The sequence below is a fragment of the Ambystoma mexicanum genome, chromosome 4p, assembly GCF_040938575.1.
Source record: "Ambystoma mexicanum isolate Mex_15411 chromosome 4p, UKY_AmexF1_1, whole genome shotgun sequence".
Lineage (NCBI taxonomy): Eukaryota > Metazoa > Chordata > Amphibia > Caudata > Ambystomatidae > Ambystoma > Ambystoma mexicanum.
The window spans coordinates 1,151,259,929-1,151,280,025 of record NC_090927.1 but is presented as its reverse complement, the minus strand read 5'-3'; the positions used below and the strand labels follow the sequence as shown (position 1 = coordinate 1,151,280,025).

Sequence of the window (20,097 nt, the reverse complement as noted above, 5' to 3'; positions counted from 1 at the left end):
CCACCAAGTTTGAAAGAATCAAGCAGGAGTGCCTCCAATAAGCGTGTGTGAACACCCGTTACCGCCAAGGCTTCCGACTCTGAAGTGTCTCTATTGCGAATGATGAGAGTGGTGTGTGTGGCTAACAGAGGACCTCTCCGTCTTTTGCAGTCATGGTTCAAGAAGATTACCATAGCCAGAACCCGTACCATAACGCGGTCCACGCTGCTGATGTCACCCAAGCTATGCACTGCTACTTAAAGGAAGCAAAGGTAAGACAGCAGGCCGCATGTGGCAGCTCACAACAGTTCAACGGCTCAGGCCCTTCCAGAAGGTGTAGTGGAGGTTGTTTGTAGTTTTAAGACATTGTGACCTCAATTTTCTAGGGGGTTAAGGGACTGTCCTCCAGCCTGTTCATTGCAAGGGGGGAGTGGTGCACATTTCCAAGACTCGCATGAGCACATTGCCCATTTGTTTCTCCGGGTAGAGCAAATATCAGGATTGTTTCTGTATCCCTACTGTCCCACTTCCAGCACTTGACACCTGATGTCTGCACTTACCCTGTACTTGCCACCGGTTGGCCGTACTTTTACTATTGTTATTTATTCTTATCCCTTGTACTACAATGTCCTCTCCACCTTCCCCCTGTACTTTTCCTCCCTCCCCTTCCCAGGCACTTTCGTAATCTGAATGACATGTGGCCTAGTAGGATCGCTATCTGTCTTCTCTCTGTCCCCCGCCCTTGCCTCGTCGTGCCTCGAAACACTTGTGTATAGGTGTGTTATAAATGCTATAAAATGACATATTATATCATATCCCTTAGCACAGTTGTGTAGAGAGCCCGCTCATTAGTTTCGGCGATGTGTAGAGGGCCCGTTCATTAGTTTTGGCTATTAGGTGGTGCTTGAGGAAGGGTACGGTTAGCAGACACAGCACTGGGCCAGCCCAGCATGGACAAATGCAATCAGAAATGTGAAAGAGGTAGCTTGCCTTCTCCAGGAATATTCGCTATTCAATTCTGCACAAATCTGTTTGCAGCATTGCTCTGGACTGCTTCAGACATCCAGTGACATGCATGGGTGTCATTTTAGGGGGGGGCGCGGGTGTTTGTCCCCCCCAACTTTTGTGGCACACCATTTTGCGCCACTCCTTTGGTAGAGGCCCCTTTCTTTTAGATGTTGTGTCTCCCTCACCATTTTCAGCCAAGTTACCTCACTGGGGCAATGCCGAGAACATGAACCAGTGATTACTGGCATCCCATTACCGAGAACTTCAATGTTATGAGGAGTAAAATGAATGGGGACACAACATCCACTGTAGCACACAACAAGCAAGGACCACTCCCCAAGATCCTCTTCAGCCCCGAGGTCCTTAATGTAATGTAAAGTGGTCTTCTATACTGCAACTCTGCCATTTTAGGGACCTTATTGTGCATGGCTCTTTAAAAAGATTGGGGGTTGGAGTTTTAGGGCGATAGAGAAGGAGGCAGGTGCGAATTATAAGTAGCTGCAGAGGAGAATGGGTTTTAGACATAGGAAAATCAAGCAAAGGAGCTTGAAAAGCGAGAGAAACGAGCAAGAAACATAGAGTGAACATTCCCATGGAAGGCAAACTTTAAACTCAGAGAGCCTGTTGCCTCGTTGTCTTTACTACACAGTCGGTTTACAGTTCCATGTGATGCCTTCCATATTCGTTTTACTGATTGGAAAAAGACAAGGAGCCTGATTCATGGAATTATTTGCGTGAAAAACGCAGATTTGCGCGCCTTTCTGCCTGAAAATCCCTGTTTGAAGTATGGGGATTTTCGGGCAGAAAGGCGCGCAAATCTGCGTTTTTCACCAAATAATTCCATGAATCAGACAGTAGATCTCATTGAAGGGTCTAAAGGTGGCTAAGAAATACCATAAATTCCTATCAGCGGTTCTATGTTATTACAGCGACTGTCTTTTTTCCAATGTTTTTTTCCAAAATGTTTTTAATGAAAACACTCATCGCATTTTTAAAATATATATTTCGAGGGGATTGTGTCCTCCGACGTATTCCACATCTATGACAGCAAGTGTTGCGGAGGTTACGGACGTTCGGTTCCCGAATGATCCTCATTGCTCCAGCATGGGCCAGGAGAGTGTGGTACCCGGACCTTCTCGCTATGTCCATCTGTCCTCCACACCGTCTTCCCTACCGAGACGATCTGCTCTCATGGGAGGGGGGTCGGGTTCTCCGTCCAGAGGTCAAGTCTCTCAGCCTTCATGCTAGGCATCTGAAAAGCTGAGATATAAGGATTGGAACCTCCCTGAAGACATGATGGAGGTGTTGCTTTCGGCCAGAAGGCCTCAACAAAGCCCCTGTACCGTTGCCGTTGGAGAAAGTTCTGCGACTGGTGCAGGGTAAAGAATGTGAATCCTTTTTCATGTGCCATTCCTGTGGTTCTGTCTTTTTTGCTTTTGTTAGCCCACAAGGGCCTGCAAGTGGGTACCATTAAGGGTTACCTGGCGGCGCTGTCCATATTTAAGTGCTCGTCTGAGGAGTGTTCTTATTTTAAGATTCCTTTGATTTCTCAGTTTCTAAAAGGGCTAAATAATGTGTTTCCACCGTCACCTTTCCAGGTGCCGGAATGGGATTTGAACTTAGTTCTAAAGTTCCTAATGGGAGCTCCGTTTGAGCCCTTACATTCTTGTTCATTGAGACTGTTGTCCTTTAAGACTGTATTATTAGTTGCGGTAACTTCCGCTCGCAGAGTGAGTAAGTTGTAGGCACTTTCCGCCAAGCCACCTTTCACGGTGTTCCATAAGGACAGGGTTGTCCTTAGGGTTCGTCCTCCTTTTCTTCCGAAGGTTGTGTCGGAATTTCATTTGAGCCAGAAGGTAATTCTTCCAGCGTTTTATCCTCCTCCGCATCCTGGTAAGGAAGAGGAGAGGCTCCATAGGTTTGATCCTAGGAGAGCTTTAAGTTTCTACATCTCACAGATGTCCCGGGTCAGAGGGGACGATCAGCTCTTTGTTGGATACGCTGGAAGGCGTTTAGGTCAAGCTGTTTCTAAGCAGACCTTGTCCCGTTGGATCATCTTGACAATCTCTGAATGCTACCGTCTGGCGGGTAAGGACCCTCCGGTAGGCTTACGGGCCCATTCTACTAGGGGTGTGGCTGCCTCTACTGCTCTGCAGAGGGGTGTTCCCATTCATAATATCTGTGAAGCAGCCACATGGGCCTCTGTCCATACTTTTGTAAGACACTACTCTTGTATTCTGTCCATGGCCAAGATTTAGCCTTTGGTAAGGCGGTCCTCTATTCTGCAATTTGATTGGGCATTCTAAAATTCTAAATTCTTTCCCAACCTCCATACGTTGGTACTGCTTTGGGAGTCTATCATAGATGTGGAATACATTGGAGGACACAATCCCTTTGAAAAACAAGTTACTTTCTTACCTGGTAACGTTCTTTCGATGGGATGTTCCTCTGACGTATTCCACATCGCACCCTCCCAGCCTGCCCCTCCACAGAATTTCTTATGCGATTGCAGCTTACGTTTCCGCAAGGCTTTCTGTAGTCATACTTGCAGAAGATTGGTGCCACACGTTCTGGGAAAAAACTACAACTGAGGCTAGAGGCGTCATGCGTCCTATATATAACATCCGGTGACTTAGGTTCGACGGAGGCCCTCGAGGGACAGCGTATCGACGTCATCGACGCAGAAAATTTTTCAGAAGCAGCACAGCTGTGGTGATTACTGTCATAGATGTGGAATACGTTGGAGGAACATCCCCTCGAAAGAACGTTACCAGGTAAGAAAGTAACTTGTTCTTTTGGGGGTGGGCTCCCTCTCCAAGCCCTTCCTCCCCTATTGTTTTTGTTTACCTATTCCCCACTACTCCTGCCCCAAACCTTATATTCCCTTTCCTACCCACCTATATTTTTCAAAAGAAATTTCAGGAAAAAAAAACATTTAAAAAATTACAGTTGATTTAACAGCCTTGTACCCCATTGGCACACTCAAGGGTAGTCCTTTTATCAACCGTGGAAGAAGGAAAGACTGAGATGGTCTTGCTGAGATCTGAACCTGTGGCATGCGGAAGCATAGCCAGACAGCATGCCAGTGAAATGCACAAGCCTCCTGCAGTGAAATGCAGATGCCCTCTTGAGCAAGATACGCAAGCCCCCCTCAGCCAGATGAACACGCCGCCCTCAGCGAAGCGTACAAGCCCCCCTCAGCAAGAGGCAGACGCTCCACTAAGCAAGGTGCACAGCCCCCCTCAATGAAGCGTACAAGCCCCCTCAACAGGATGGTCAAACCCCCTCAGCAAGATGCACAATCTCCACCCAGCAAAGTGCACAAGCCACGCTCAGCCAAGTGCACAAGCCCCCCCCCCCTTCAACCTGGTGCACAAACCTCCCCTCAGCCAGGTTTACAGCCCCTATCAGCAAAAGAAACAAGCTCCACTCAGCAAGGCGCTGAAGCCACCCTCAACAGGTTGCACAAGTCCCCCTCAACAGTTTACACAAGCCCCCTCAGTAAGATGTACAAGTCCCCCTCAGCAAGAGGCTCAAGCCAACCTCAGCAAGGCACACAAGCCCCCCTCAGCAAAGCGTGCAAGCCCTCCTCAACAGGTTGCACAAGCCCCCTCAGTGAGATGCACAATCCCACCTCAGCAAGGTGTACAGGCCCCCCTCAGCCAGGTGCACAGGCCCCCCTCAGCCAGGTGCGCAAGCCCCCCTCAGCCAGGTGCACAAGCCCCCCTCAGCCAGGTGCACAAGCCCCCCTCAGCCAGGTGCACAAACCCCCTTTAGGCAGGCACACAAGCCCCTGTCCGCAAGGTGCACAAGTCCTCCCTCCCCTCAGCCAGGTGCACAAGCCCCCCCTCCCACCAGCCAGGTGCACAAGCCCCCCCTCCCACCAGCCAGGTGCACAAGCCCCCTCAGCAAGAGGCACAAGCTCCACAAGCCCCCCTCAACAGTTTGCACAAACCCCCTCAGTGAGATGCAGAAGCCCACCTCAGCAAGGCGCAGAAGCCCCCCTCAGCGAAGCGTACAAGCCCCCCTCAACAGTTTGCACAAACCCCCTCAGTGAGATGCAGAAGCCCACCTCAGCAAGGTGCACAAGCCCCCCCTCAGCAAGAGGCACAAGCTCCACTCAGCAAGGCGCAAAAGCCCCCCCTCAGCGAAGCGTACAAGCCCCCCTCAACAGTTTGCACAAATCACCTCAGTGAGATGCAGAAGCCCCCCTCAGCAAGGTGCACAAGTCCCCCTCAGCAAGATGCTGAATCCCCTCAGTAAGATGCCCAGGCTCTCTTAAGCAAGGTGCCCAAGATCAAATTATCTAGGATGTGGATGTGAGGCACTTGTGCATAGTGGAAGCGGTCTAATGGGGAGTGGGTGTCTGCGCGTGCGCGCATAGTGCATGCATAGCAGTATTATGCATACTGATTACTTGCCCAGTGCCTTTTCTAACCTTGCAGCACCACTTGGAGACCTATGCAAATATTGGCGGGCATGTACACAAAGGATGAATGTTAATCACTTTAGTGCACGTGTTTGCTACGTCTGTAATGTGTGCTGTACTTTTGCCAGCTCGCCCGCTTCCTCACGCCTCTGGACATCATGCTGGGACTGCTGGCCGCTGCAGCCCACGATGTGGACCACCCAGGCGTCAATCAGCCATTTCTCATCAAAACCAAACACCATCTTGCCAACTTGTACCAGGTGAGAGTCTTGGTTGGGAACACATGTACCGGTCAAAAATATGCCTTCCAGCTGTGGAAAACTCAGATGCATTCTTAAACACGCTGACCTTGTTTTTATTTTTCTTCTGTTTCCGGGGTCACGCCATTCCCTCACTGTGGACAGATTAGGACATTTTCTGATTCAATTGCTAATTTGCAAAATGATGTTGCTGTGAGCTGTATGTCTTTCGAGGTTTCTCCACAAGGAAGTCATCCGTTCGCAAAACTTTAAGCATGGAAGTATTTTGACTTCCAAAACCATGGAATGCCCCCGAGAGGTTTTTTTGTGTGGAATTTGATGACTTCCTCTCCCTAGACGGTAACTGAAGCACCGGGGTTCAGCCTCTGCCCACGAGACGTCCATTCTAGAAGCACACAGGTTAGCCGAGGACAGGACAAACATGGCGATTGCCATCACTGCGAACCCGAAAATGTAGGGGGTTTTTTGGGTCGAATATTTGCACTTTTTCTCGCAAATATAAATGGTAGGTGGGGTTGGGGTATTAATTAGTCATATGGGACACGGGGAGGACTGTGGGGGGTCTTTATTTGCGAGACAACGTGCAAAAAATCGAAAAATGTATTCGACATTCGCGCAGGAATCACATTAGACCCTTTAGCTGCAAGTACAGAATAGAAAAGCGGGCGCTCCGCCTCCATCCTACCAGTGATAGCCTCGTTCACAGCCGCCCTCTGCAGAACACAGTAGAAGGCCTGCTTCCCCGACGAAATGCAGGCCTCCATGCATGTCTTTTAGGCCTAGTATCTGAAAGAGGTTGAAGACATGCAGACATTTGTGAAATAGCTATTTTTCTTGGAGGTTGAAAGTTCGCTCCCAGATCACTGGCTCGTCGTGGCTTTGTGTTGACGACCAACACGTATCGGCTGGCTCGTGCACGCCACCAGTGGGCCACATGCCGTGCACCAAAGGCGTGTACAACATATAGGAAGGATTCCAGGGATGACGTTCGTTACGGCAGTGCTCAAAAACTGTGGTCGGGGCATTTGTGGTATAATCATCTACCTGCTCTGAATAAGTTATAGACCAAGTAAACACAACCTACATGTACTGTAGCTCTGGAGGTTAGTTGCCTAAATGGTATGGCAGAGGGATCACAGCAATAGAGTTATGAGAGCTGCCCCCTAGGCTTATTGGAAGCTCAGCAAAGCTGAAGAGATGGCCATTATGGCGCTCAATCGAGAGCGCAGGCTCAGGGATTCGATGGCAGCCATTTTAAGGAGCTGTTCAACCTTTATGATGCATGCTATACAGCCACATAGCCCTTCCGCCAGCTGGATATATTTCAATAGAGACTCAGGCTTAGACCAGGATTTTCGTTTTGTAAAAATCTTAAAGATTAAAATAAAAATACAAAAAAAAAAACAAAAACATATATATTTCAATGTGTCGACGCCTGTCTTGCTGGCAGCCTCTGTGCAGGAGGCGTCTGTGGGCTTTCAGAATCACATCAAGCAGAAGGTGCGCATACTTTTCCCACCTTCCTGCAGGATCTCGTATTACTTGACAGTAGGCCTGTCAGTTCACCAAGATGCCTGGGGGAAGTGGAAGTGACACCATGCCCCAGATTATGTCACAGGAAGTGATGCCATATGACCTTTTTATCCTGGTGACATCACATGAAGTGACATTGCAAAAGTGCAAAATGAACTACAACATGTGTCTGATTCCTAAAATAACAAGTAGTACTAAAACAGACAAACATTTAGGATAGCTTGCAGCCCTATTTTAAGTGTGGTGCTTTCCCAATATATAATGGGTGCCGTCATGCATGCTATGTCAGGGGTTCACCCAGCAGAACCATCTTAGACCAGGAGCACTGCTTTCTTATGCCAGTACTGCTTCATAGGGCCAGTCACTGCCATCTTGTATCTATCAAATCCATGCATGCAAGCTATAGGGAATAAATGATAAATACTGCCTCACGTGCCAGGCACTGCTATTAAATGCTAAGTGCAACTTTATATACCCCCCTCCTCTCTTCTCCCCCCTTCTTTCCCTCTTCTAATTCCTCTCTCCCCACTCCTATTTCACTCTCTCTCCCTTCCATTTTCACTCGTTCTATCCTTCCCATGTCCCCCCTCACCAATCCTATTCCCACTCCACTTCCCCTTCCCCTCAGTTAATTGCTCTTTGCACTGTTTTGTTGTAGAATGATTCATGATGTAATTTTTGCTCCCAATGTTTGTTGTTGTCCTCTGTATTAGTTGTTCCATTGTACAGTGCCTTGGTGTAAGGCGCTCTATAAATAAATAAATAAATCAATCAATATACCATATAGTGCCATTTTATGCTATTTTACGCCTCATGCATCGTGTATAGTCATCATATGGAAGCCACAGACTCACAGGTCCAAGTGCTGCGATCGATCGTTATCAAGGCCAGACTCAATCACATAAGTGCTGTCATTTTATGCCAGGCAAAACCTGGAATACTAGATATTTGGTTCATCTTGTTTCTTTATTTTAATGTGCAAACTTAACCGAATCCCTTTTGATGTTCTCAGTTTGAGACGTCACACACCATAAGGTAAAGCAATTCGCCCAGGATCACACACGTTGGTCAGGCGAAGAAGCCAGGACTTTTGCTGTGTTCAATCTACCCAGGAGACCACGTCTATTACAATACCATCTTTCATTTACCACCAACATACTAATATGCTTGTTTTGTGTTCTTTCATAGTAGAAACAGTCGTTTTTGTTTAGAAATAAATGCAGATATGCAAAGCACCAAAATGCATTCTAAATGAATCTGAAAACACAAAATAAATAGCAATCCAAGCCAGTTGGGTGAAGCAAGTATGATTTATTGTGGTGGGATCCAGGAAGGAGGACACAGTACATTGATTCCCTGAGCTATCCCCATTCATTGCTACATCCTGCATGAAAAAAACATCATATCCTCCATGTGCAAAAGTGCATCAAAATAACTGCTTTGCACAGTTTACAATGAAGTGTCGCACATAACACATAAAGCATCCCACAAACACGCAGGTGCACGTGCACAGCAACAAACACACGCACAAAAACAAAATGCCTACTTTGGAATGCAGCTACCCCTACAATGATAATTCTGAAGGACCCAGGCAATGTTTACTTTCCACGTGTAAATGGGCAAAGAGGCACCCCTTCAGGAAATGCTTGCAGTGGCTCCCACTCTGCAAGCAGTTATCATTCTGAAAAGGGGAGTGGGACTAAATAAAGGCACAGGGACACTTTAAACGGGGCACAGTGGGACGTCGTGGCTTGAAAGCAAGACGCAAAGCTTGTATGCCCTGATGGAACTCTTCGTCCCATTTCCCCGAGGGGCACGGCGCGGAGGCAAGATCTCTGCCAGGTTCACCGGACCGCCCCCATCTTGTCAGTGCGATTCGCTCCACGCCTGAATGACATTTTCATGCAAGCATAAAATGAATGGATTCCTGCCGGAGTAATACATTGATAAATGCCACCTGCAAAGCATGGATTTGTTTACAACCTGGGGAGGAACATCTTCTATCCTCTTCAAAATTGCATGGAGGGGACCCAACTGCACCCAACTGCACTTAAGTGCAGCAAATGTTGGTGGTGCCCTGCATTTAGCATGTGTTTGAAGGAAAAAAAAACTAGAGTGCCAAGTGATTTATTTCAGGCCAAGATTATGTTTTCATTTGATATCTAAGTTTGAGGGCCAAGGGTCGCAGAAGCAGAGCCATGGGGACGAAGGACATTTCCAGGGGTAGCAGTTGGTGACCTTAACTACCCCTAAATGACGTCCATGGGTGAGACTTGCGATGGCGCTCATCCGCTAGCAGTATGGGTACTGTGATGGCGCTCATCCGCCAGCAGTATGGGTACTGTGATGGCGCTCATCCGCCAGCAGTATGGGTACTGTGATGGCGCTCATCCGCCAGCAGTATGGGTACTGTGATGGCGCTCATCCGCCGGCAGTAGGGGTACTGTGATGGCGCTCACCCGCCAGCAGTAGGGTTACTGTGATGGCGCTCATCCGCCGGCAGTAGGGGTACTGTGATGGCGCTCATCAGTCAGCAGTAGGAGTAGTGTGATGGCGCTCATCCGTTAGCAGTAGTGTGATGGCGCTCATCCTCCAGCAGTAGGGGTACTGTGATGGTAGAGAAGCCGACATTTGGCTCTTTTACACCTCGTCCAATGGGAATGCTTTCTGCAGAAACTCTCCACTGGCCACTACCTACAATAATGGAATGTGCCACTTTTCTGCAGCAGAGCAATGCATCACATAACTAGGCCTAAGATATTTTGCAAATTAATCGGAGTCTTACAATATCACCTACCATTCTCACTTTTGCATGTAGCTCCTATGATTAAACCATGATGGCCGTGCTATAAGAATCTGCACATTTATAGTGCCAGCTGCATGCAGGTGCCCTCCCTGGGCCCACTGCCACCCCAGTAGCCACCGCTGCGACCTCTGTGGCGTGACTGAAGTAAGTCCTTTCACCAGTTGCAGGGGCATCTCTTGGGGCCAGGGGAGGCTGGTGTTTGATGAGCCACTTGAATTTTAAATGGTTCCAGGTTAGTGGCACCCATGAAAAGTTTCGGTCAAGGGGCATTAACATATCCCACTGTAATTAGCATGAGTGACAGAACATAGGGAGGGAGACCTATGTCGTATAGGTGTGTTTGGGAGATTCTCTTTGTATACCTTTTTAAAATAATGGTTTGAAAGGGTGAAATCTACACCACAATTTGTGTGAAAATCGTGGCAATAAGCCATAATAGCCAAACATAGTAGACTGGTCCCCAACAGTAAACAGGACAAGTTTTAACACTTTCACAAAGTTGTGCCCACAATAGTTGCCAGCATTCCCAATGTAAATCACCTTTATGATCACACACCCACAGTGTCTTCCTGCATTCCCACTTGAAACACTTTGATGATGCTGCCCACAATATATGGCAGCAGGTCCACTGTAAAGAACATCCACATGATGCTTAGCTCCTGGCCACAATATATTCCTGCATGGCCCTGTAGACACTTCTTTATGCTGCCTGTGTCCAGATATATACCACTGATGCCACTGTCAAACACTTTCTACAAGGTGCACACAAAATATGTGGACATGGCCCTGTAAAGCCCTTTCTCATTCTACTGCACCCACATATATGCCAGTATTGACACTATAAATACGTGTCTCCCCACCGAACAAATGAAGTTGAGACATACTATAACTTCTGTATGTAGTTAGTTATATTAAACTTGGTGGAGTATACAACATTTCAACAATGATTCATCCTAGTGATGTAATTTAGAACCCCCTGGGGAGGTGTGGACAAGACAATGTAAATTGTATTGTATGGGTATGCTCTATGTTATTTAAGAGAGCCCACTCTATCGAGGTGCAGTTTTATTCAATTATTATTGCACTCCGTTTTCTTTATCAAAACAGTAAAAGCCAAAAACAAATTGGGAAAGCAAAAGGTACAGGCAAAAATAGAGCATCTCAGTCGGATTGGTCACTCATAGATCGAAAAATTAGTGTCCAACTATATAGGACTCATAAATTGATATTGCAAGGAAAATTGCTCCTTACCTATATGCAAATGTACACCAGTTACTAACACGCACCAGTCTGTCCTGCTTTGCTCTTGTTGCAGAATTCCCCGAATGGGAAAAAATTGTTGTTTATCTTTTTGTAATTAATGCAAATGTACCTCTGCTGTTTTTGGTAAATAATTTTACCACTCAAGCGATGATGTTATGCAGAGATTTGGTCTAAAATGTATTATCACTATCTGGTTAATTTGCTTTTTTGGTTACTTTATTTCTTTGCTTACAGAACAGGTCTGAGACTTATGCTCTATTTTTGCCTGTACCTTTTGCTTTCCCAATTTGTTTTTGGCTTTTACTGTTTTGATAAAGAAAACGGAGTGCAATAATAATTGAATAAAACTGCACCTCATTAGAGTGGTCTCTCTTAAATAACATAGAGCATACCCATACAATACAATTTACATTGTCTTGTCCACACCTCCCCAGGGGGTTCTAGATTACATCACTAGGATGAATCATTGGTGAAATGTTGTATACTCCACCAAGTTTAATATAACTAACTACATACAGAAGTTATACTATGTCTCAACTTTGCTAGGCGGCTACCCCTCCTTGTGACGAATTGCTTCCCTCAGCCTCGGGTTCCGCCATTATAGGCTGCCCCTCTTGTGTACCTCCCCACCGAACAAACACACGCATGCAACGCAGCTCACCTCCGATTCGGCTCCTACTGTCGAGAAGAGAAATGCACAAGGCATACATATATTGCAAGGAACATTTGGCCAAGTTGGCAGTGGGAGACAGGGGGGTGTGGCAGCTCTTGGCTCCATCAGTTCCTTCCGTCTCTGACTTTTTCTGATCCTATTTCAACTGTTGATTGGACCATTTTCTATCCATAGTTTAATATTTGGTACATTTGTTTTCTTTACTGGTGTGACTTGTTTGCGGTTCTTCCACCATACATCTGTGGCCCTCTTCCTTCTATTACCCAACATTTCCAAACTCACACTCTAGTCATATAGGTCTCCCAATATAATGCCTATTTGTTTACTCTTCGAATTTTGAATATTGTGTTCAAGTACATTCATGACCGAACCCTTTTTTTATTTCTCCTTCCTATTTGCTCTTTACACCCTATGCCACCTGATTTATCCTATCTCTCAAATTCATCTGGTTTCACGTCACCTCTTCCCCCTCATGGCCAATACCATGTCCGCTTTTTGCCTCTCAATGGCCCTAAAGACTCCTCGTCTCATGTCGCTTCTTTTCTAAAATATGGCCTTCTTCCTCTTGCTTGCTTTTGACATTGTATTTTTGTTTCCTGGTTGCGACGCTTATTTACCTGCATACGATTTCCTCAGAATATACACTGACAGATGCATTTGATAGAAAATGAAATTAAATGACATTAAAAGGAGCGAAAGAACTAGACAACATATTCAGTTGTGGACTCTGCGCCCGAGACTGTTCCGCTCATGTAAATGTTTCTACTGGGGCCATCTGAAGCTATCCAGTATTTGCTGAGCATTTGTAGATGGAAACTTTTCTAGTCAGGGACGCATCCAATGAAATTCTCCAGGGAGGGCGAGGTGTACTGCTCCTGCTCGCAGGCCACGATTCCCACATAAGCTGGTTTGCGTAACTTAAAATGGATGAGGGACTAGGTCCCTTCTCAGATGACGGCGGCCATTGAAGACATGTTAAAAAATGGCCGCTGTTTTTGCTTTTTTTTTTTCGCCATCATGGGCGCTGAAGGCAGAACCGTGCCCTGGAAAGGCGGATTCTGATTGGTCAGATCGCCTTTCCCGGGTGTGAATAGTAGTAATTAACTGTACTCTGAACATTCTGATTGGCTGAAAGTAGGTCAATAACGATCTCCAAGTGCAATCTTTTAGGTGTTCAGGTGGTTAGAGTTTAAACGAAATGTCCATCCCTTGTCTGAAATACAATCCAGTACAAAATCGAAGACAGGTCAGGATTCCTTACAAGCAAATGTCAAGCAAACACTTTAACTTTCGGTTGGTGTCTTGGGATGCTTTAAAAATATGTGTATGTCTTAGTGTTCACAGGAAGTCCGCACTTATATGGGTAAAGTCATGTTTCTTAGGAGACACGCCAACATTTTGGGAGCGACTCAGCCAATCGAAAAGCACAGGTGTGATAGACATCTTCCCATACAGGCCAACGTCTCCAAATGTTATCTTGCGTAATTTCCTGCCGAGCAAAAGGAAGAAGCAGCCCGTGGCCACGTGATCCAGGGAGCCATAGATGAGTTTAAGGGGACGCGAAACATGGGTGCCACGGCGGCCGACCTGCCATTGCTGGCCATGGGGCGGAGACTCGCTGACTGGTCAGTCACGCCGTCTACTTCGGCAGATCACCTGCTGAAGAGCGTCCCTCTTACGCTTCCACCTGCCATCACGCCATGGCACTGGCCTTTTCTGTCCATTGCTAAGCAGCCTCTCCCCTAGGAGCGCATCACTGTGGAGTGGTCAGTGAAGGGGCCTTCACAGCCACTCAAGGGCACCATGGAAGCCGGACCCACACACAAGGGCACACCGTGTTCCCTTGCTCTTATCACTTTAATCTTGCAACATCACTGATCAGACATTTTATAAAAGACACTGAGCGAGTGCAGGGCAAGTCTGAAGTGCCTGCCCCATTGTCTTAAAAGGGAACACCATTAAGGCTGCGGGATCTTGGCAATCGCGCCCTGGCTAGACTTACACTTGTAAAGGCGCGCAGAGCTGTTTTAACATTTTGCAAAGTGCGAAGGGCCCAAAGAGGGTTGGAATAGCTCCTTGAGAATGCTAGATTCTTTGTATAAAGCAGAAAGAACCGGGCGTCAAAATCTGAGAAAAACAGACAAGATCACTCATGAAATCAATTGCTCCATTTTAAACATATTTTTCCAGCTGCCAGAAGTTCATGAAAACCAAAAGATCCAAGCTGTGTAAAGTGCACCCTTGGTCCGAAAATTGACCATAACATATTGAAAACGTAATAATAAATTAAAAAGCCCAGACCCCCTATCCCCAAGGTGAGGGAGCCGGGTGCAAAATAACATTTTCTGTAAAGTTCCCTAACCTCCCGGTTGGCAAATCCTGCCCAGACCTGATATGTCCCTGGTGGCATCAAAGGTTCTGTTAATGGGGCATTCAGAGGCGCTGTCCATGTCCCCCATTGATATGATAGGTTATTTATAACGCCCTTAATACCCAGAGGTTTGTAAGCGCTGACCCAGGGATCGAACCTGTGTTAATCTGTGTCGTTTTGCTTCCAAGGCGAGCACATTGCCGCTGAGCTATCCTCCCGAGACGCATTCCGGTTCTTAGCATGCTTGGCTGCTGATCCTCATGAAAGGGCCTTGGTAAAGGGCTCATGGACCAGAGCGCAAAGAATTCTGCCACTGGCAGTAGAAAATACATTGGCTAATGGGGGGTGTTGCTACTAACACTGCTCTTTCCATACATTGAATTCTGGGAGTGCAAGTGATGTCACAATCATGCTCCCGTCCCTGAATGTCAAGGTTCATGCAGTGATTGGCTATCGCAATGGGGGTTTCCTATTAGTGGCAGCTCCCTTGGATACACCTGCATCACAATGGTTAGTGTGTATGGTCCTCCTGAAATATTCCCCTGAGTTCTTCAAGGAAATCGCATGAGCACGCTGGGTACGGTATTCTGGCGGTGGGGGCGGGGGTGCATGAGTGTAGTGAGCAGGTCACTGTTCCCAGATTGGGGTTCTCTTGGCCTGGTGAGTGTCTGGACATAGAGGCGTGCTGCGATGAAGGAATACACGTCTCTATTCCTTAGTCCACCATGTTTTCTGGTTCGCTGGAAGGGCAGTGTATGAGGTTGAGGACTGCATCATCCTACCGCGTCCACTGCCAGATCACTGACCGATGGTGGCCGCAGTTTCAAATCGATGGTTTGATCTTCCTTCACAGGGATGGGAGTTAGTTTGAGGGTGAAAGGGTTTGTGATGTTTCATTTAGGAAAATTGGGAACAATTAGAGCAAAGACTACCTTGTTAGGAACACCATGTCAGTCGACTCCACAATTACCATGTTGGAGGCCTTCAGAGTGTATAATGAGGGGTGCTTATATCACGGTGTGCAGGGCGTTACAGTAGTTGTTTAGGGATCTGGACAGCCTTGAGGACATGCTTAGAGGCCTGGCAACCATTCTCTCTTGCAAGAGGTTGGTATAACTTTGGCAGAGTCTAGGAGGGCCCCTGATCGGGAAGTTCGTTTCTGGGGCGGATTGTCACTGCAAGGAAGTACAGAGGGGGTGAACATCTGGGGAAACGGCTCTCTTGGGTTTTTAGGCAAGAGTGTGGCTCCTTGGAAATTCAAGTGATTATTGGGGGGTTGCACGTGGCACGTGGCAATCAAATCAAAGTGGTGTTCCATGAGACTACTTAAAAACATCTATACATGTCTATATGAAATAAATTGATGGATGCGTTTGCTTACTGAAGGCCTGTTCCCCATGTTACATATTACAGAGCTCCCAGGAATCCTCTTTTCCCTAAAATACTCGACCTGATTGGTCTTACGATGGAGAGAGACCGCTTGACGTTTGATTTATTCATCTCGGTAGAGCAGTTCAAATGTCAGGCAGCGATTGCCGCTCATACACTGCTGTGTACTTTATGCTCAAACATGAACTGGGAAATGCTGTCAAGATTTCCCTGAGCAACTTGAAACATATTGTCCTTTCACTCCACTCATTTTTGCGAGGGGGTGTGGGGTGGTACAGTACTACCTCTGCTACACGCGGCTGTGATATCTGGTAGGGAAACCCCAACTTGTAAGGTGAGGTGTAGGTAGGCACACGATTTGGATATCAGCTGCTGAAATGACAATGAACAATAGCTATTTATATGCCAGCAGATCAAAGAGGTTTCAATTCATTATAAACATAAAAGTCTACCCTTTAAGTTTCTGAGCCAGGTACATCTTTCCCAACGTAGTCTAGTGTCTGTAGTGTGATCAGTATAAAAAAGGCCCCTGCCTTGCTCTCCAGGCAGTGGGCAGGGTAATCATTGGGGCAAGGTGCTATAATCAGCTAAGTGATGTTGGACCCGGGGCTAATGTGGGCAGAATCCCCCGGCGAACCCTACATGCCCCAGCTGTTTGTCAGGGGTTTAACCCATTAGTTCACCCTGTGCCCCAAACACCCTTTAAGAAGGCATCCAACATAACCAGGCTCAGACATCCACGTGAAATCTTGCAGGCAATTTCCCTCCGCGTCTGCCTTTGGCGTAATGGACCGCCCGCCCCCAAACTTCCTAGGAGGTAAGTGACCACACACCAGGAGACTCCTTTCTATTGCAGAGCGCAGGCACACACAGAGCTGAAATTCGACCTCTGAGGAAAAGAATCCCTAACAGGATAGTCGACGAATGCTGATTCTAGATGGGGCCACCTTAATAAAGGATCGGCCATAAATGTGCGTGGCCAGCAGAGACGGAAAGGGGAATCGTACCAAAATGTCGACCTGAGAATTATGACGGCTGCAAATGCCGACTTTTATTTTTTGGGACCCCTCCTTCCACCACATATATATGTGGAGGGGTATAGAATATAATACTAATATGGGGCGGCAGCGGGGGCTCTCCGCCCGGAAATATATGTGGTGTAAAGGGGTTTCAAAAAAAAGTCAGCATTTTCGACCGTCGCAATAATCACACCGATCCACAGAAAGGCCATGCACCCAAGCAAGTTAACCACCAATTAGAGGTTCAGTACAATTGCAATCCACACCTGAGTACGGCTAAGCAGGGCGGTCGCTAGTGGTGTGGGTAAATCTTTATGTAAGTCTGTTGCTGGGAGAGAATAGGGATGATGAACTGAGAAAGCAGTGCGGCACTGGAGAGAGATGGCGGTGGATATGAAAAGAGAAGGAGCAGGTGGAGCAGGAAGGTGCATGCTGGATAGTGGCAGCCAGAAGGAGTGAGGTGGAAAACATAAGAAGGAGGAAATAACTACGTACCGCACAAGGAGGGATACGGACAATGAGGAGGAGGTGGTCACCAGGATCAGTAGAAGTAGGGAACTTGGCAGGTGGATGAACTGAGAGAAAAGATCAGGGGGTATATTGAGGATGTGGCTTGTGAGGACATCAGGATGAGAGGGATGGGTCCCTAAGGAGGTGGTTGGAGGCAACATCAGGTGGAAGGAGATGGAATAACTCAGGAAAAACATACCCAAGACGGGGCTAAGAACAGCACAAGTGAAAAGGAAAGCATGAGAAGAGGAAGAGCGTAGAGGTGAGTGGAAGAAGTAACAGAAAGAAACAGACATGCTATTAGCCTGAAAGGTGGGGGAGAGAAGAGTGCATTGTGAGGTATCGGCTAAGGCCCAGGAGAAGGTAAAGAGGAAGGACAGTGGAGAAGAGAAGGCAGAAAGTACAGAAAAGGCCTCTTTTGTTATCATACTGTTATGACTCATTGGGGTGGCACATAATGATGGGGCTCTGGTTACTATAGCCTAGAACCAGAGTCAGGGGAGAAATTAAGTCAACTAGTCTCCAGCTCCAGAGAGGTTTATATGGCCAGTCTATGAGTCGAAGTTTTGGGGCCTGACATTAGATAACCCGTCTCTGATCCAACCAGTTGGGGAGCTAAATTGGCCGTCCTTCTGGTCGTTGCTGTGGGGCTTAGCCTAGTGGTATCCAGCAACCTCTACTGCCATGATTATGGCATAGCATGCGAAATACGTAGGTCCCAGAGGCCCAGGTGGAGAGATCCGCCCAGAAGCAGAGGCGGAGTAGCAGAAGGCCTGAGGCAACAGAAAGAAGGGCAACAACGGGATGCAGGCACACTAAAACTCACAGGATGGTGAGAAGAGACCTGTCGGCAAAGGGTTTAACCCGCTTTTGGATTCAGAACTGAAAACCCAGAGATTTCCTCAAAATCAGAGACTTTGTTCTTCTACCAGAGGCAATGACTTAGTTTGCTGTTATTAAATTCCAAGTGAACAAATCCCTTGGTTAAATTTGATTTGTTACTAAATTTGCCCACCCCTGGTTCAGAAAGAGGGGGGATAAAGAAACTTGGACGTGTGCAGTTAGCCTGACCCACAGTTAAATTCCCTAAATAAAAGCCTTATTTATCTTTTATCTCTAAGTGGGCCTGGTGTTGAACCTGTTCTTCTGTGTGACACAGAGCAGACTGCATGCATTTAGTGTGCTACTGCGCCACTGTGCGGATCTTCTGGGCGTCATTTTCAAACTGATTGTCGAAATGGCGGGGATCCAATGCAGTGACCTCCCCTGCTTGACCTGCTGGGGTGTACTCAGTATCTGCGTAAATCATAAGGGAGATGTGTGGGTCTTTTTTTAAGTTTTACCTAAGCGTAGTTTTGCAAAGCATGATATAAGTGTCCAGGGCCCTGCCATCAAGCCTAGCTGTAGATCATCGTCCTTTTGTAGTTCTATGGAGGGTGCCTACTGTGACCTACTGCTTGTCTCCTCTAGGCCGAAGGACATTTGGGAAACCTAAATAGATTATTTCTTGACTTCAGTACAGCCAGCCCCTGGAGTAGGAGTAGCGCACCGTCCTCATGCTTGCCGCATCCCGCTATAGTGATATCTCCTTTTGTGGAGAGAGTAGGTGGGTGAACGAGAGAGAGGGCCCCTTCATGTGGACTGTACATCTCACCCAGGCACCTGATGCTGCATTGATTTGTAAACTGGTCCCGTTTTCAATATTCAATCTTGTAATTATTGTCTGTATTTGTTATTAATTAAGCAATATGCCCCGAGTGGCAGGTAATGCCCCGGGGCCCATAGTTAAAGGCCCGAGCGAAACGAGGGTGTGGGGACTTCTCATTGCGAGATCGCGGGAAGGCGATCTCGCGAGATCTCGGAAAATGAGAAGTGCAGAGCAATGCGCTGCCGGTGGAATCCAGAGGGCAGCGTAGTGAACGCACGGCCCCAGCGCTCCTCCTGATCCAGGAGCTCAGTTACATTAAGGCCGTGACATGTGTGGCCTACACATCCAAAGCGTAATGCCATGGCTGAGGGAAGCCACCTGGGTGCTCTGGATGTGTGATGTGTGCACCCGACGAGGATGGGATGAGACCCAAGGAGAATCTCCTCGAAGCCATAACTGACGCCCTGGCCCCGATGTCCAAAGATGAACTCCAGTCTTTCCTGCGCCTCGCGGAGTACTACGCGAAATTTGTCCCAAGATTCTTCGAAACCACGTCCCCCATGAGGGAACTCCTGAAGAAGGTTGCAATCTACACATGGGGGCCCCAGCAGGACAAAGCAATCGCAGAGATCAAAAGGAGGATCCTGCACGCACCCTGTCTGAAACCTTTCGACCCTGAATGGGAAACATGTATCACAACAGACGCCAACGCCTACAGGCTAGGCGCCACACTAACCCAAAAAAGGGCTGACACAGAGAACATAGTAGCTTTTGCCTCAAAGGCCCTATCAGCATCGGAGAAGAACTACTCCACACTGGAAAAGGAAATGTTGGCGTGTGCCTGGGCCATCGATTATTAAAGATCATACGTCTGGGGTACAAAATTCCGATTGGTCACAGACCACAAACCCCTCATACACATGTTGAGCCCAGGTGGCACAAAGACCGCCACACCGAGACTGGCCAGAATTGCTGCAAAACTTCAAGAGTACACCTACGAAATAGCCCACATTGCCGGCTGGAAGAACTCTCAGGCAGACTGTATGTCAGGCTCCTAAACCAAAATACCCCAGGAACCACATTCCTTCAAGACTAATGCGTTGCGACCTCCATAAGTGATCTAAGGAACGGCAAATTCATGGAACTATAAAGTGCCACTGGCAGGAAGAATATGAGCAGGACGAAGCCCTATGCCGCTTGGCGGTGTGG

At 47.4% G+C, this 20,097-nt stretch overlaps 1 protein-coding gene across 5 annotated transcripts in view; it reads left to right on the top strand.

Annotated features, from left to right (window-relative positions):
* The window catches only part of PDE7B (phosphodiesterase 7B), a 1,355,672-nt gene that overhangs the window by 1,251,414 nt on the left and 84,161 nt on the right, over positions 1-20,097 (top strand). For all 5 annotated transcript variants that reach the window (XM_069606749.1, XM_069606752.1, XM_069606748.1 and 2 more), the window contains 2 exons: positions 151-251; positions 5,545-5,676. In XM_069606749.1, the coding sequence (XP_069462850.1) occupies positions 151-251; positions 5,545-5,676 (233 nt within the window). The remainder of the gene's footprint in view (positions 1-150; positions 252-5,544; positions 5,677-20,097) is intronic.